An 18,809-nucleotide genomic window follows, 5' to 3' on the forward strand; every position below is an offset into this window, starting at 1 on the left:
CCTGTGTCTCAGACTATGTCAGAATAAACTTCCTGTTAGGAAGCATAAGTGTGATGGGGTGCACTCCCCTCATGTGACCACTTCCTGTTGGCCACGTATGAACCTAAACTCTTCGCTCTTCTTTGCTCTCCTTTTGGCTGTTGCTCTCATCAGCCGGGTCTTCAGTGGCTCAGCCCTCCGACCAAATCACACACAGTCAACATGTGAATGAACAAACCCCCTCCAGGGTAACAATGTTCAGTAAATGGTTGGCCCTCTTCAGACCCATCCCTGGGCCTCTTTAAACTCCAAGCCCCTTTCTTGGGCTTTTAAGGCAGCGTCTTATCCCCTCCTTGGAACTTAAGCCACTTCCCCAGTGGCTGGTGGGGGGACCTAGGCCAGCCTTCAACTCTGAGTCCCAATCCAGGGACCTTACAAACAGCAGTCCCCTGCTGCTTCCTTTAACTCCATTGCTGCTGTTATGCCCTGGGCTGCTTCCCACAGAGCTCCTTCCTCTTCACTTGTACCACAGGGTTCTCCGTCTGCTCCCTGCCTGAGCAGAGTCTCTCCCAGGCCTCCTTACCTGGAGAGTCTCACAGTCCTTCCTCACCCTTCTGGTCCCAGCCAGCAACTAGCCTGCTCAGGCCCTGCAGCACCTTTAAAGGGAACCTGCTGTGCTCTGATTAGCTGCTTCCCTGCAGCCTTTCTAGGCAGGCCTGGAAGACCCACCTTCACTGCTCCTTTTCTAAGGGCAGGATGTGGTAGGACTGGAAAGCCTTCAGCAGAAGGGCTGAAAGGGCCTGGTACACCCTGTCACAATCAGTAAAAGGTGCTTGGCCAGCAACACGCAGCGACGCAGATACTGTAACAAGAGAGATTTGTAAAGAGAACTATTCCGAGTACATAGCATCCACCACACAAATAGCCACCAGAGTTTTCCAGCAGGATACAATTTTGAAGTTGAGCATGTTCCCAATATGTCCTTTGAAAATCTGCACAGTGACTAATTATCTATTACTCTGTATCCCTGGCAAGTCTAGCCCCAGAGCTGTTCAGCAAATATCAAATTAGAACTTCCTGAGCACTAGTTTGCAGTACCAGAGTGCCCTGGAAAGCTGTCTCCGGCACACATCTGTTGTCCTTCAAAGGAACTCAATTAATCAGGAAAGTGAAAATCAGATGATTAAGTAGACCTTCCTCAGTTAGCTTTATTAAGTCATTCTCTCACTCCCCCTTCCCCTTCCAAATAACCACCAGCTATTTCTCTTCTCTTGCTTAAGTTCCTTAACATTCTTCTCTCACCATCCTCTCCCTGACGTCCTTTCTTCCTTGCCTCTGGCCACCTTCCCTAACAAACGCACACTCCCATGAGCCACTTCTGCTGTCTCAGGACTCCCTTTCACTCCCCCAACATTCCTTTTAGGAGAACTCCTAATTAACTTGGATTGTTTGGCGAGGCTCCCTTCTCTGTTAATCACTAGCATTGCAAACTCGGAAGAGGAGCCGTGGGCGGGTGGGAGCCCCCCCGGCGAAGGGGTTATGCCACTTTCCAGGTTTGCTGGATGCCTGCACGTAAAAGAGAAAGGCTGAGATTTGCCCAGCCTTGGCATGACAGTCCTTAGGTCCTGAACCAACATGGCAGCTGGAGAGTCCCCTCCCACAGGAGGCGTCTTCATCAACCTGCAGCAGGACAGCGATAATGCTGAGGAGGCCTTTCCCCGCCACCGAGGATGATGAGGATTTGGATAAGACCTTGTCAATCCAGAGGTTTGGGGACCTGATAAGCAAGTCAGCATCAAGGGATCTGGAAGAGCAGAGACGCAACTACAGTGAGAGAGATTTTGAATTCCATTGCCAAACCTCCCACCACATCCACCATCCCCTTTCCACCCACCTACCTCCTGCCCTCAAGTTCCAGAAGAGGCTCCCCCATGCCAACAGCAGGAAGAGGAAAAAGAGAAAAAAGAAAAAGGAGCAATGGATGCCTGCAGAGCAGGAAAAACACATCATTTACTGACACACACCACTTGGCTAGCACCGATACTACAGGAAGAAATCAGTCTGAGATGCTGATGCTCCAAATCTTACTTGGGTGCCAGAACTGTCTTTAGCAGGACTTGGAACTTTTCTGGCACCTTTCGCCCCATGATCTCAAAGTGCTTTCCAAACAAATGAAGCCTCCCAATCCCCTAGGACAGTGGTCTGCAAACTGCAAGGTTTGGGCCAGCAGGGCATGGGCCTGCAGTAGGGCATGGGCCAGCATGGCAGGGCCCGGGCCAGCCCAGCAGGGCCCAGGCAAGCCCCCACAACAGGGCAGGAAGGGAGCGCCACCCAGTCCTAATCTGCTCCCAGTACTGCTCTGACGCTGGCCCCAGCCACAGCCCTGCTGCAGGCATCAGCCCCTGGTCTTGGCTCCTGGCCCCTGCTCTCGTCTCCCTCTCCTGGCCCCAGCCACGACATAACACACCCGAGTGACATAAGTTACACCAACAGAAGCGCAATGTCAGCACAAGTCCTTCTGCCACTGACAGAGCTACTGCCACTCGTAAAGTGGTTTTATTATGTCAACAGGAGAGAGCTCTCCTGTTGGCTTAGAGCAGCTACATGAGCGATCTTACAGCAGCACAGGTGCATCATTCAGCTGTCCCGCTGTAAGCTCACTAGTGTAGACATGGCCTCAGTCATCCAGGATTGCAAAATACTGTAACATGTATTATTGCAGTCTCTGAGGTGGACAATTATTAATTCGTTCATCTGTAAAATAGGGATAACTGATGCACAGAAAGGGTAAGGTCTAGATCTGAAAGGTATTTTTGCAACTCCTAAGATGCCATAGGATCCCAAGGGCTAGGTTTGTAGAAGTATTTAAACAAACTTAGTGGGGGGTTGCAATGCTGAGCAGAGCAATGCCTAAATATCTTTACAAATCTCTGGCCTAAGTGACTTGGCTGTGATCACACAGTGACACAGCACCGGAGCCAGGAACCCAGGAGTCCTGAGTACAAGCACCCTTCTTTAATCACAACACAAACTACCTTCTAGAAGAACTCAAGTGGCACCCAAAAACAGAAAATAGAAGTACTTTTTAAGACAATGTAGTGTAGACTCCCAGCACATCTTGTTCCCTTAAGGTATCTGGAATTTCATCCCAGACACATGGAGTCAAGCCAGAACAATTTTTGCAAGGTTACTACTGCACGTGGTGCGCTCTCTGGCTACGGACACCAGCGGAGCCATCCTCAGCTAGTTAAGATCATATCACTGTTAGCAAGAACCTGAAACTCTGAGCTCCCAACAATGAAGTAAGTGATTCCAGCCTGTGTTTTTCAGGGAGCAGCATGCTTGAGGTGGAAAGAATTGAAGCATAAATGCGTTGTTCGCAGCTCTTTACACAATGGCATATCCATGTGGGTTTAAGGCCCTTTGACAGCATGACCTTCATCCATCATGGCTTTTCATCAGCCAGTCTGCAGACAAGAGCTGATGGAGACTAGAGTGTTGACTGGGAGAGTCTTGTGGGGTGAAAGTCTGTTTTGCGTCAGTGGGAGGGGTGGTGACCCCAAAGGGGCCTGCCACTGTAGGAGAGAGATTTCCTGTTACAGATATTGTTCCTTGGAGCCTAACTTCTATGGCTCTAGAATTCCAGGCACGGAATAAACAACAAGAACCAATGAACTGCTAAAGAGCCTGTTCTCATGCAAAACATTACTGCTGGGACATAGTCCAGGTTTCGTGCCTCACCTTCAAAGTTCTCCATGGGTCTGGGGCAAGGTTACCTAAGGAGGAGGTGGTTTCACTCTGCATGATTGGAACCACCCAGGACAGCCGCCATCCTCTAAAACTGTCAGCCCCAAGAGCAAAGTTCCTATGTGTTGGACACAGAGCTCTCACAGTGACCAGCTCCTGCAACTGAACTCACTCCCAGAAGAGAGGAGGCAGGATGTCAACAGGAAGGGTGGTGCAGTGGTGAGGGTGCTAATCTGGGATTTGGGAAACCTAGGTTCAATTCCCTGATCCGCTACAGACTCCCTATGTGACCTTAGTCAATTCACTTAATCTCTCTGGGCCTCAGTTCCCCAGCTGTATAATGAGGCTAATACCCCTGCGTCATAGAGTGAGAGGATAAAAATATTATTGTGTATGTAATACCCTGATAAGTACCTATGCTACCTAGAGAGATGAACATTAGCCATTTCCGAGCACAACACAAATCCCGCTTCTCTGACCTATGTTCCTGCAAGATGTGGACAAATCCAGCCCAGGCTGACTTGTGGGAAGAGAGAGAATGTCTGTTTTCGTATTCACTTTTTAATCTTGGAAGATGCTGTGATACTATGAGGCTAGGCACCATATAAGAATCTAGAGAGACAGAGGGGTTAGCGCAGAAGGGCTAGGAATTGATAGCAATGAAAAATAAGGGCAGAAAAAATACAGACTATATGGACAATACTAATGAAATTATCTCTAAATCAAGACGCATAAGACATCAGCAGCTGTTTAACAGACCCATCAGATCCAGATGTTTAACAGAGGAACCCCTTGACAATTACAACTTGTGCTGGGAGCCCTTTCATTAAAGAGAATTCAGATGACAGATATTTACTGTGGTTTCTGAACTGTGATCAATGCATATTTTTATTGAAACCAGATGGCTCAGATTAGTCCATAATAAATAATAACACACTATTCCATGTAATTGGACTTCCTTGTCAGGAAAGCTGCAGGGTAGAAAACTAAAGATTCACCTGGGAAACTTAAAAACCTTAGTGATCCAGTAGGAGGGCTGCTCCATTGCCAGGCAATACTGAGAAGTCTGGGAACAGTTAGTGGGAAAGGTAAGAAAGCCAGGGGTGCTAGACTAGGTCTGTCTGACTTGCAGCAGACTTCTGACCCCCATGCCTCTTTGCGGTGCTGGTGAGCCATGCAGAGGGTGCCGCTATGCTCTCTGGAGTCCCATCCCATAGCTTCATCCTGAAGGTGGTACTGCCTCTACATCTGAGGGGGGCTTAAGGTTTAGATCTGGATTTCTAACAGTCCTGAGTTTGGAGGAATAAAAGGAAATACTTTTGCATGTAACAGGGAATTAGCCTGTGAGACTTACTGCCACAGGAAGTTCTTAGGCCAAGAATTTAGCAAAACTCAAAAAGCAATTGGACATGTTAACTGGGACAATTATTTAACTGGAAATTGGTCCTGCTTTGAGCAGGGGGTTGGACTAGATGACCTTCTGGGGTCCCTTCCAACCCTGATATTCTATGATTCTATGATTCTATGATTCTATGTATATTGATACCCAGAATATCCATTGTTATAATCATTACACATAAGAATTTTGGAAGAGATATTAAACCTCATGCTTCAGGGCTTAAGCCAACTGCTAGAGACCAGGGTGACACCCATTTGGGGGTGAGGGGGGCAGATTATCTCACAACTGCTACTGCAGGGTTTCTGACACTTTCCTCTGAAGCAGCTGGTGCTGGGCACTGCTGGAGACAAGCTACTAGACTAGATGGACCTCAGGTCGGATTGCCTCTGGCCATTCCTATGTTCAGATCAGATCCATTGTGTCCGTCTCCTCCATTGGTTCCCACCCCAGCATCCATCCCATTTACAACCGCAGCCCCCTCTGTGGATGTGCTTTCTCCTACCTCCCACTGTCGGGGCTTAGGTCCTTTCCTCCTGGCCTCATCCTTCGTGTGTGTGGGGGGGAGGAGGGTCTCTCCAGCTGGAACTCCAATCTGTCTGTCCCTCAGAGCCACTTCTTACTAGTCTGGGCTCCCATTCCATCCCATGCGGGCAGGGACACTCTGGCAATGCGCCCTGTGCCAGTTGCCTTGGGTCTGGTCAGAGGCCCTAAGAGCATTAGGTACTCAGCAGATTGCTGCCTCCAGGGAGCGGAGCTAACATGGTGACCTGCTTTGTTAGTGAGGAATTGCCCAGCATTCCCTGGGCACTCTGTATCCATGATCACCACCCCGCGAAGCCCCAGTAGTGCCTCCTAGCTATGCTATCACTCTTGCTGTTGAGCCTTCCCAGCACTGGGAGTAACCAGAAAAGGCTCTGAGAGAGGTCTCAAAATGGAAGACTGGTCCCACTCATACCTCTGGGACCAGGGCCGGTGCACAGTATCACAGTGTAGCCTTACCTGCGGTTTGGTTTCCTCCTCATCCTTATAGTAGAAGAGCTGGTCCCCACGCAGCACAAACCACCGTTGCTGCCAATTCTTCATGATGCTCCTCTGCTTCTTCAGCCAGCCAGACTTCAGCACTCGATCCTGTGGGCTAGGGGATGATGGCCTGGAGGGTAGCCCGGTCTGCTCGCCCATCACCAAGCTCTTCGACCGGGCTGAAACACAAGCACACGCTGCATGAAACCGAAGCACCAAACACGGAAGGAGACGCCATTTTGAGTATGAAGAGAACATTCTAAATTCAGCCTATTTGTCCAACTGCTCAGGTCTGGCTTCCTGGGCAGGGATGCCCCCTTGATTCCCTGCCCCCACTACATTCCCCTCTATGGCCCATCCTCCTAGCAGGGTTGCTTCTCCTGCACAGCTCTCTTTACCTTGAGGGAACACCTGCTTTTCAGGAGTCTACCCCTGAGTTGATACTATTCAGACACATCCCTATTACCAGTTCTAATGGTATTGCACATGCTAGGGACCATCCAGGCACTAGCTATCACCTCCATGTCAGCGTCACTGCTCACTTTATTTCTTATGGAAGCAGGTCACTTCCCTTCTCAGTGAAAGAGGAGTGATGACCCTGGCTCCCCTGCTGGGGGGTTGGGAGGCTCAGTCAGTGAAGGTGTATAAAACGCTTTGAAGGGTTTGAAGCAGAGGGGTAACGGAAGTAGAACGGGGTGGAATTAAAAGATAAATCCAGGCTGGATCTCAGGAAAAGCTTCTGGACAGGGAGGCCTACAGAATGGAACAGTCCCCCACAGGAACTGGTGGGAGTCTCATAGCTCGGGCCATTTAAAACCAGACTGGAGTACCAGATACCATAATATACTGCACAGTGCAATCTGGTGCCCCGGGGTCTTCTCCATTTCTACTCCCTCTCGGTTTTATGAACAGAGCAATAGCAATTATTATTCACTACCCATGTCATTTTCCTTCCCTAGTACTAACCTGAGTCCATTCCTTCCCATGTACACACGGTGCTTTTCCAGCTATAGGAGCCACTTGTGTTTCCTAGCAGCTCCCTTTTTCTGAATGGAGTATTGGGACTGTGTACAGTGTATGTGGCCTATTCCAGTCTGCCAGCGGCCAGGTGGGTGAGAATCTCTTTTATCAGACCAACTTCTGTTGGTGAGAGAGGCAAGCTTTTGAGCTAACATGAAGAGAGCTGTGTGGCTTGCATGGGCGGCGGGTACACCAAACATGATGCAGCATACCTCCCTGTGAAGCGCGGCCACTGAAAGGGCGCTGGGGCCATGGCCCTGCCCTCGCTCGCCCTCTTCCCATCCCCACTCCTCCCCTACCTCCATGGCCTTCCCCACCTGCCACTTGCATCCCTCCATCCCGGTGGGCTGGGTAAGGACCTCTGGGGAGGGGGCGACGAGTAGAGTCCTGTGCAGATATAAAAGGTATATCCGCAGCTCGCACAGTCCCGGCCAGGAGATGCAGACCACCGTGTGGCCGGGACTCCTGTCTGGGAGCGTGCGAGCTGCTTGCGCGCACCAGCGTGAGCAGGGACAGTTTCCAGGCAGCCGAGTGCCTATCCCAGAGGGCAGGGCTGGCGGCGGTACAGCCACGCCGGAGGAGCTGCTGGCATGAAGTGCTGGCTCCTGGGAGCGTCAGCCCGACAAGCTACTGCTTTCGCCGCTGTGGTTCCCAGTAGAGCCCTGCAGCTCCGCGAATATAAATTCTGTATCTGCTCAGGACTCCAGTGAAGAGACACAAATGGTGAATGAGGGGGATGCCCTTGCAGGAGGGAGCAGAGCATGGGCAGAGCTTCAGAGGGGAGGAGGCCAAGTGGGGGCAGGCTTCCAGGGAAAGAGGCTGAGCATGGGTGAGGCTTCCAGGGAAAGAGGCCTCAGGGTGGAGCAGGGGGCATGGCCACCCCACTTCTAGGGAGCGTCCAGTGCTCGCACCCAGCCTCCCCAAAGGCAAGAGTCATGCATCGCCATAGTGGCTCAAAAGCTTGTCTCTCTTACCAACAGACGGTGGTCCAATAAAAAGATATGACCTCCCCCATCTAGTCTCTCTGATATCCTGGGATTGACACAGCTACGACAACACTGCAAATACCAGAGGCCATGCAGTTTTATGTGTTTCCTGTTCAGTTACCATGTACCCAACCAGTCTTGTCCTCTAGAGGATGAGTTGTGCTGTCACACAAGTTTCCCGAGGTGGCCTGGGCACACACAAGATGGTGGCCAGCCAGTCGGAAGAGGAAGCATTCTAACAGACAACTGTGCCTTTCCTCGCATACCCAGATTCACGGGCGCTCTGACAGGAAACCACTACAGGCTATTTCAGCAGAGACGTCTGTGTGTGATCTTACTGGCTACTGACAGTAGCAGTTAATCAGCCACAGACTGTGTCCTTGGCCATGAGACCAGAGCAAAGATGCCATGAGGTAACTTCTGACCTTATTTGGCTGATGTGCCGCACTGGATCTCAGAAGATCACGGTCACTCTGGAGTGGGGAGGCACTTAACATTGAGACTGTAGCTCTCACAGAATCGATGCTGGCTACTCTTGCCATGTTTCAATTGTTCGTAGTAAAGCATCTGCCTCTGCTGTAACCACATGTGGCTCTCTGGGCCGCTTGCTGCTGCCTCTACCATGATGCCACATGGCGTGGGACTGGCTGGACGCCACCTCCAGAGAAAAGAGGAAGTGAAGGTGGCCAAAATTTTGTTGGTCGCTTTGTACATGGCCCTGCAAGCTGCACAGCACCTTCTTCTATGTGGCTAGTAGGTGATTGGCCAGGAAGGGCTGTGAATCTCAGCACAGCAGGTCCTGGCCTTCTCTATTTTTTTCTTGCAATTCCTCAGTGTAATCCACTGTTAATGAACATGTTGTTCTCCATGGCAAAGCCTGTCACTGCCTCCACCCAGTAGCCGGGCCACTGCCTGTAGCTTATCATTGGAAGTATAGAGCAACAGCACTTCTGGCAGGCTTACCCAACAGCAGTTCTGCCCGGACTCTGCTCTGCAGGGTCACGAGCTGAGGGGTTTCCTCATTATCCTTTCCTGGAAAGCTCTGTGATTGACAGCATCCCCCACTCATGTAGCAATGGGGAGCTTTTCCACTGGCCCAGGAACCTACTCGTCTCATGTATAGTGGCCCAGCAGGCGGCCATTCTGCAATCTGCTCAGTCCCCAGTTTTGCAAGGGGAAGACCCTGTGGTTTCATTATCCCTTGAAGTGTCTGGTACACAGCAAAAGCCTTCCAGGAAAACACCATGGGAAATTGTGTTTCCAGAGTGGTTTGCAAGGTGAGCTTCACTATCCTCACTGATTTTTATTCTTTTCACATATCCAGAAAGGATAAAAGCTCCTTTTAGACAGAATCCACTTCAAATAGCCACAAAATCCCAGCCTCAGATATAGTTGGGGGAGGATGGGCTGCCCATCTCACCATATTTATATTCATTTCTGGGCTTCATAAAGGATGGGACGTGAATGTGTAACGTTTCGAAGAATCCTTAACCACCACTAGCTCCCCTGTCTACATTAACTACCCCATCCTCTTATCATGCCTGCTGGACATCAAAGTACCCTCTAGCTCCCTCTGGTGGATATTTACAAAAGAAATACTAACTTTTTTCCTTTTTCCCCCTCAATGTTTATGAAATGGAGGAACCAGATCACCCCGCACATGTGTACGATCAGCAAGAGTTAGTTCTCACTGAATTAAGTCGACTTTGCAAAAGGTCTCTAAATAATTCAGATGGTTGAAGTAAACCCTTTGGCTTTACCAGGGACACACATTTCATCAAGGACTAAACTGACATTTGTAGTTTAAAACTCCAGGGGAACTGCTTGATCTTCCCCTTCTCTTTGTTAAACTAAATAGATTGCTTAATAGTGATTGAGCTCCTTGAGTCTAAGTTTTCTAATCTTTTAATCATTCTCGAGGCTCTTCTCTGACCCCTCTCCAATTTATGGACACCAGAACTGCACACCGCATTCCTGCAGCAATCATACCATTGCCAAATTCAGAGGTAAAATAACCTCTCTCCTCCTACTTGAGATTCCACTGTTTATGTCCCAGGAGCACATTAGCTCTTTTGGCCACATCACACTGGGAGCTCATATTCAGCTGATCATCCACCATGACTCACATTTTTTTCCAGAGTCTCTGCTTCCCAGGATAGAATCCTGTATTGTGTAAATATGACCAACATTCTTTGTGCTTAGATGTATACACTTAGCCATACTAAAATGCATATTATTTGCTTGAGCCCATCTCTCCGTATCAGTGACCTGTCCTCTTTACCACTCCCCCAGTTTGTGGGTCATCTGTAAACTTTATCAGTCATGATTTTATCTTTTCTTCCAATTCATTAATAAAAATGTTAAATAGTGTAACACCAAGAACCGATCCCTGTGGGACCCCTCTAGAAATACACCCATTCCATGTGGATTCCCCATTTACAATCACATGTTGAGACCTACCAGTTAGCGTTTAATCCATTTAATGTGTGCCATGTTATATTTATATTGTTCTAGTTTCTTTTAAATCAAAATATCTTGCTGTACCAAGTCAAAAGCTTTACACGAGTCTATTACACCAACATTGTTCTCTTTATCAACCAACCCTGTAATCTCATCCATAGACCCATGTTGAAACTCTCCTTCCCCCGGTGAACCTAGTTTAAAGCCCTCCTCACTAGGTTAGCCTAGTGACAGAGGATGTGGAAAAAGCTAATGTACTCAATGCTTTTTTTGCCTCTGTTTTCACTAACAAGGTCAGCTCCCAGACTGCTGCGCTGGGCATCACAAAATGGGGAAGAGATGGCCAGCCCTCTGTGGAGATAGAGGTGGTTAGGGACTATTTAGAAAAGCTGGACGTGCACAAGTCCATGGGGCCGGACGAGTTGCATCCGAGAGTGCTGAAGGAATTGGCGGCTGTGATTGCAGAGCCATTGGCCATTATCTTTGAAAACTCGTGGCGAACCGGGGAAGTCCCGGATGACTGGAAAAAGGCTAATGTAGTGCCAATCTTTAAAAAAGGGAAGAAGGAGGATCCTGGGAACTACAGGCCAGTCAGCCTCACCTCAGTCCCTGGAAAAATCATGGAGCAGGTCCTCAAAGAATCAATCCTGAAGCACTTGCATGAGAGGAAAGTGATCAGGAACAGCCAGCATGGATTCACCAAGGGAAGGTCATGCCTGACTAATCTAATCGCCTTTTATGATGAGATTACTGGTTCTGTGGATGAAGGGAAAGCAGTGGATGTATTGTTTCTAGACTTTAGCAAAGCTTTTGACACGGTCTCCCACAGTATTCTTGTCAGCAAGTTAAGGAAGTATGGGCTGGATGAATGCACTATAAGGTGGGTAGAAAGCTGGCTAGATTGTCAGGCTCAACGGGTAGTGATCAATGGCTCCATGTCTAGTTGGCAGCCGGTGTCAAGTGGAGTGCCCCAGGGGTCGGTCCTGGGGCCGGTTTTGTTCAATATCTTCATTAATGATCTGGAGGATGGTGTGGATTGCACTCTCAGCAAATTTGCGGATGATACTAAACTGGGAGGAGTGGTAGATACGCTGGAGGGGAGGGATAGGATACAGAAGGACCTAGACAAATTGGAGGATTGGGCCAAAAGAAATCTGATGAGGTTCAATAAGGATAAGTGCAGGGTCCTGCACTTAGGACGGAAGAACCCAATGCACAGCTACAGACTAGGGACCGAATGGCTAGGCAGCAGTTCTGCGGAAAAGGACCTAGGGGTGACAGTGGACAAGAAGCTGGATATGAGTCAGCAGTGTGCCCTTGTTGCCAAGAAGGCCAATGGCATTTTGGGATGTATAAGTAGGGGCATAGCGAGCAGATCGAGGGACGTGATCGTTCCCCTCTATTCGACATTGGTGAGGCCTCATCTGGAGTACTGTGTCCAGTTTTGGGCCCCACACTTCAAGAAGGATGTGGATAAATTGGAGAGAGTCCAGCGAAGGGCAACAAAAATGATTAGGGGACTGGAACACATGAGTTATGAGGAGAGGCTGAGGGAGCTGGGATTGTTTAGCCTGCAGAAGAGAAGAATGAGGGGGGATTTGATAGCTGCTTTCAACTACCTGAAAGGGGGTTCCAAAGAGGATGGCTCTAGACTGTTCTCAATGGTAGCAGATGACAGAACGAGGAGTAATGGTCTCAAGTTGCAGTGGGGGAGGTTTAGATTGGATATTAGGAAAAACTTTTTCACTAAGAGGGTGGTGAAACACTGGAATGCGTTACCTAGGGAGGTGGTAGAATCTCCTTCCTTAGAGGTTTTTAAGGTCAGGCTTGACAAAGCCCTGGCTGGGATGATTTAACTGGGAATTGGTCCTGCTTCGAGCAGGGGGTTGGACTAGATGACCTTCTGGGGTCCCTTTCAACCCTGATATTCTATGATTCTATGATTCTATGATTGGCATTAATTATATTATCCTCCTTTAATTCTTTATTAATTGAGTCCCATATCAGCCACTTCATTATCTTGCCCAGGATTGATGTCAGATTAATAGGGCTATAATTACCCAGGGCATCCCTTTAACCAGTTTTAAATATTGGAAAAAAGTTGGTATTGTGCCAGTCTTCTGGAACTTCCCCTTCCCTTTTGCCAACTTGATCCTTCCTAAATGGGTTTGTAATCATTGACTTTAACTTTCCAGTCATGGGAATCATCCTACCAGGTTTCAGTCTTACCAAATGGATCAAATTTAAGCTCATAAATGAGCCATTCAAATTTCTCATGTTTGTTATGCAGGCTCCTAGCGCTGGCATAGAGGCAATTCAAGAATTTCTTCTCATGTCCTTTGGCTACTTGATTAATTTTGTTCTCAGCATCTCAATTTTGTGCTGAGTGCTCAGATCTTCCCTTTTTTACCCTCCCCTTTTGCTATTAGTTCAATAGCTGACTTGCTGCAGGGAAGCGTTAAGGGTGTTTGGGCACTTGGGAGGACTGTTCTGTTAACCAGCACATGCATGTGACTTGGATGTAAGTGTCAACTGTTCACATTACCTTTGTTTTCGATTTCCTTAGGGTACGTCTTCGGCAGGTAGTGATCGATCTATCGGGGATCAATTTATCGTGTCTCATCTAGACACGATAAATCGATCCCTGAATTGATGCCTGTACTCCACCTCGGCAGGAGGAGAAAGCAGAGTTGACGGGGGAGCCACCGCCGTGAGGACAGCCAGGTAAGTCGAACGAAGATTCTTCGACTTCAGCTATGCGAATAGCATAGCTGAAGTTGAGTATCTTCATTCGAACCCCCGCAATAGTGTAGCCCAGGCCTTAGACCCTATCTACACTACAGGGACTACACGGGCATAGCTATGGTGCTGTACCTATGCTGGCATAATCCCGCAATGTAAGTGCACCTCCAGGGACAGAAGGGGGTTTGCTACCAGTGTAGAAGCACCACCTTCCTGAACAATAGTAGCTAGATTGACAGAAGCATTCTTCCATTGACCTAGCTGTGTCTACACCAGAGGAATTTTAAATGCAGCCCTCAAGTATCTGATGTTTGAGGGGGTACTAGCAAGGTGTGTAATGGTTCATGTGGTTAGCAGCCTCATCTGTAAGTTGGCAAAGCTGTTTGGATGAGAATTTTAAAATGAGCTAACAACGTATTAGGGCTACACAGCTAAGGTAGTGGGAATAACATCTCATGCTTTAGAGAATAAAGTGATCGCCATATAGGTCAGCAAGGAAAAACTTTCCTGCATGGACATCACTGCATAATTGATTAGGGGGAGTTGTCACCTTTCTTTGGAGCAGCAGTATTTAAGATCCCTGACTCCACAATCAATCCAATATATCCTCAATCAATTCAATCGTGTTCTTAATGGTGTTGTGTTTGCCTGTCTAGAGGAGTGACCACCAGAGCATAAGGGAGAAGGTAACTGAAGTAGTGAGACTGTGTGGTTCTTTATAGCTTCCTGAAGCTGACTCAGCAAATACTTTAACATGCTCTGGAGTTCTAAATACAATAAATTCCTTAAGTAGCCCCAATTAATTAGGTTTTGCTCTTCACATTTTCATTAACAATGTAATTAAAGTAGCCATATGCAAAAAATCTGCACAGTAACCGAGAGAGAGGATTTAAGCTTCTCCAGGAAACAGATCAGAATCCAATTGCAAGATGCAGAGGTTGCTGAAACACAAACCCAATGCTCTCTGCAGTGAGCTGAAGCCACAGCTACTTTGTGGTCTGCAGAGCCTGCAATGGGCCATTGACCCAAGCAGACGTGCCCCATAGCCATACCAGAGCTGACCCAGCTATCCAGCATGTTAGCTCCGTGACAGCACTGAAGGAGGGACCTTAAAGCTACAAGGCTTGACAAGGCTCCCGGGACTAGAAGTGGCACTGGCATATGGAGGCTTTTGCATTTAGGCCCTCAGAGAGGAGCCAGCGAGGCTGAGAGTGAGGTGTGACTGAAGGCTGCCACTCAGTCAGCTGTGTGATAGCCTGTGGTACATGACATGTGTTGTTGGGCCTAGGGGAGATGGAAAGTCCCTAAAAGTGGGAGGTCACCTCCCCAAGACCTTGGGCCCTGCTCACTCCTCTCTGCCCCTCCCCCACATTGCTTGCCCTTACAGCCAGTAAAAAATGATGGGGTCATAGTCCCTGAACCCCCACCCTGTTCCAGCACACCTGTTTCGGCCTCACACCTATTGTTAGTGGCCAAGTGCATGCCACACACACCCCACAACTGGCATGATGCAGCCCCTTTAGTAGAAGGCCCCACTCCCCAGCTCCCTGGCTTTGTTCATCACAGAGCACCCACCTGCTCCCATATAGGTTCTATGCAATCGATGGGAACCTATTTAAATTGAGGACATTGGAATCAATCAAATCAATGCCATGCAATATCAATTGAAAGTGTCATCTTCTACAATTTCATAGACAGTTAGCTTGAATCAATAAACTCATTAAAATTGATTTTCATTAAGATCTCCTGGCCTTCAGCACTCTGGTCTAGTATTACTGGAGAATTTGGTTTAGTGCATTATTTGTAAGGTGGTCTTTGTTTAAGCTGAGAGACATAAGGGGAGATGATTCAATGAACAAGTGATATTTTCAACTGTTTGGTTGTAGCCTACCTTTGAAAGACTTAAAGAAAAGATTTCACTCAATATATAAGACATGAACATTATAGAAAACTCTTAAACCTTTACATAAACTATTGCATTTCCTTCAGATTAGATTTCAGGAGGCTGGAAACTCCCATCTACACATCTGTATTTGTGTTTGGATTTGATCGCGGAGATGTTGCGAACATCTGTTTTCATCTCCACTCAGTGTGGAAGCCCAGATGCACTTCCCCAAAGCAAATTTAAGAGAATTTATCATCTTGGAAGACCACAAACACAAAGAAATTACTAAGAGGGGACTGGATGCCTGAAGTGAATGGAAGTGAGGTACATCAGGGTCATCTGTTTAAATATGGACCCAGTCTGTAGTGAGCAAAGATCACTGTGGTGTACAAAGTTATTCAATTAGTCAGACTAGTTACATAACTGAGTGTAGTTTGTAGAGACAGGTAGCAATTTTTCATTCAGCACAGATTGTTACAGATCCAGGAATACACAGACTTTGCTCTCTCCTAGAGATTTTACCCTTTCCACCTTGTTTTGTGTCTTCTTCACCCGAAACAAAAGGATCTAAAGGACCTGTTTGCTCTTTGCCCAGAAGGATAGAACACAAGAGGCAAGCTGTGAGAATGTGAAAAAAAAAAAACACGAAAACAGAGAATGCTTCCAGTTTAATATGAGAGAGAAAGAGAAAGGATCTGAAATATACACACAGATGCTTGGATAGTGATATTATACAAATGCTACTGAAGGCAGGGAAAGAGGGCGGAAAACAGATGTGCAAATGCTGGTTTGACAGTATGTCATTTATACCTGTGCAAAGAGAGAGTGCACAAGGCACAAGCTGGGGGGCAGGGGAGAATCAGGCACATTGGTCCCCAGGGAGGCAAAACTCCACCTTTAGCACTAGTAAGAATGCAGAGATGGGGCTTCAATCTTAGCTGCAAGGTACAAGCCTTCAAATGCATTACCCTAATCACCACTGAGAATCCAGACCCGACAAGAAGTAAAATCATCCAGCAGATGCTCTTTCCTGGAGGACCTTCCCCCTACAGCCAATGGGGTAGAGATGTGCTCTGCTCTCTCTAGCAGCATGGAACAGTCAGGACAGAATGACTGTTTATCCAGAGGCTCCTGAAATCAAGTTCAGGAATTCACGGCACCTGGAGCGCCAGAGCAAGGGAAGAATTTGCTGAGTCACCACTGAAGCAGCATGTTAGTTTCTCTGTTACCATCTCACATGGGACCTGGGGACCCCACTGCTGACTTCCCTAGTAAATGAAATAAATTTACAGAGCCTGATTCATCTCTCAGTTACAGGGGGATCAAGCTGTGCAGGCTCCAGTCAAGTCTTACCCCTGGGTGCTGATCACCCCAAGTTAACTCTGCAGAATAAAAGGCTAGGGGATTTTCAAGGGCACCTAAGCAAGTCATGCATCCAGTTCCCCTTGAATTGCAATGAGATTTTGGCACCTAACTCACTTAGGTTCCTTTGAAATCCCCCAGCCTTTTATGCTGCAGAGTTAGCTTGGGGCGATCAGCACCCAGGGGATAGCAGCCACTGTCCAAAGCCCGAGTGACTGCATCCTCACTGGTGCTGAGCTGCCCTGTGTGTGGCACTAAGACATCTGGGGGCACACCCCAAGGATCTTAGCACTGCCGTGAGCTGAGCCGCTCTGATTCCTTCCCAGTGATGTGTGGGAGAACTTCTCTGTCCCTGTGAGCACCAGGGAGAATTGTGGGAAGGCACTGGAGGACTACCAGCACAGATATACCCTGCGTCCTCACTGCAAAGTCGGCGGGTTACCGGCCAGAGCGAAAGCAGGACTTGCACTTTAGCCTATAGCCCCTTCAAACTTAGGTGAGAGGGTTGTGTGTGTGGACAGGAAGGAGAGTTAGGAGTTCACTCTGCTGTGAAGACAAACCCTTAGGTAGGGAAGGGCTATTACTATGTACAGATTAGGAGCTGAGGCACTGAGAGGGTAACTGACTCTTCAAGATCACACAGGAAGTCTGGGACAATGCAAGGAACTGAACCCAGGTTTCCCTGAGTCCCAGGCTAGTTCTCTAACCACTGGACCATCCTTCCTCTCAACTGATGTTGCCACTAGAAACGTACAGGTTGTGTGTTTCAGCTCAGCCAGACAATAGCTCCAAGAGGTGTGAACTGCCCCATTTATGATAAGGGGTTTAACTCAAACCTAATTATGACAATTTAAGGCAATAGTAGCCATTTTGACACTGATCATTTAGCAGAAACAGCCAGCTTCTTTGGGACAGAGCAGAATCGGAGTACAGTCCCATCCCTTGTCCACTGTTCCCTCGCACTCCCTGCTGTCTCTGTTTAATCTGCTGGCTCTTGTCCTACTCCTAGATAACAACAAGCTCTTTGGGGCAGGGCGCATCTTTTTGGTTTGGGGTTGTACAGCACCTAACACCATGTGTGCTGCTCCATGACTGGGGCTCTCAGGAGCTACCACAGTACCCCATCATAATAATCCAGCCCTCAGGATCTGTCTGTCCTCTATTCTGTGCCCCTCCTTTTACCAGGAACTGACTTCCTCTCCCTCCAACAAGCAAACTGCTAATAGAGTTTTGCAAAAGCTGCTGTTGGCCCTATTTTGAAGAAACACCATTCAGTCTAGCCATCTCTAACCCACGCAGATACCATTGGCTGAGTGCGATGAGGTAATAACCTATTCCCTCCAGGTCAGGGGGCAGTGCTGCAAGCTCCTGCCAGGTATCGAACACTAGTCACTCAGTGATAAATAAAGCCAGTGAATATTATGTGTTAGGTAAGCACAGGAAGGGGGATACTAGCTACTGGGTTATGTCATGATGGATTATTTATGATAATCCATTCCAATAGACAGCAGATTCTGCTGCGTTTCACCTTCAGATGACAGGTTCGATACATTATTCCTTTTTTTTTAGCAAGAAAAAAAATCAATAACAGAAGATTTTTGCATCTTCTCTTTTTTTTTTTTTGGTGCTGAGCAGGAGTGAATTCAACATGCCATGGGTCAGGGCCCAGCTTCCATCAGCTTTGTCCTTGGTTATTGCAAGATCATGAATACCGAGGCCTCTGCTGTACTGTCGAGGAAGTTTGTGTTCAGAGCCCAGCTGTCAGGTTAGGTTGGGGTGGGGTGGGGGTAAGGGGGGAAGAGGAGGAGAGGGGAGTTGATCCTTTCCTGCCAGCACCATCTTCAGAGAAGGATTTCCTACTGGGCCCACTGCAGAATGTTCAGTAGCTAGCTGGCTCCACACTCAGCCTTTTAGCACCACAAAAGAAACTATGAAATTAAAGTGTCACCGCAAGACGCTGTATTGCGGCTTGAGTACACACACCTAAGCTAGGTATCTCTGGTGTCAGAGCAGTGAAGCTGTGGCAGGGCATGGACTAGTGCCACAAATGGTTATCCAGGGTTCTGGGCAGTCTTGGACAGCCCATGCTGCCACAGCTTCACTGCTCTAGACCGGAGCTAGTTAGATTAAAGCTAGCAGGGGTATGTCTGCACGAGCTGACCTCACACCCCAGGACTGCAATGTAGACATACCCGGAGTGTGAAAAGGA

General features: G+C 48.1%; 1 protein-coding gene across 2 annotated transcripts in view; it reads right to left on the reverse strand.

Moving 5' to 3' along the window:
- Positions 1-18,809, reverse strand: part of ARHGAP22 (Rho GTPase activating protein 22) — a 233,883-nt gene that overhangs the window by 198,786 nt on the left and 16,288 nt on the right. For both annotated transcript variants that reach the window (XM_084633580.1, XM_084633579.1), the window contains exon 2: positions 6,125-6,324. In XM_084633580.1, the coding sequence (XP_084489706.1) occupies positions 6,125-6,324 (200 nt within the window). The remainder of the gene's footprint in view (positions 1-6,124; positions 6,325-18,809) is intronic.

Source organism: Lepidochelys olivacea, assembly GCF_965140295.1.
Source record: "Lepidochelys olivacea isolate rLepOli2 genome assembly, chromosome: 7".
NCBI lineage: Eukaryota > Metazoa > Chordata > Testudines > Cheloniidae > Lepidochelys > Lepidochelys olivacea.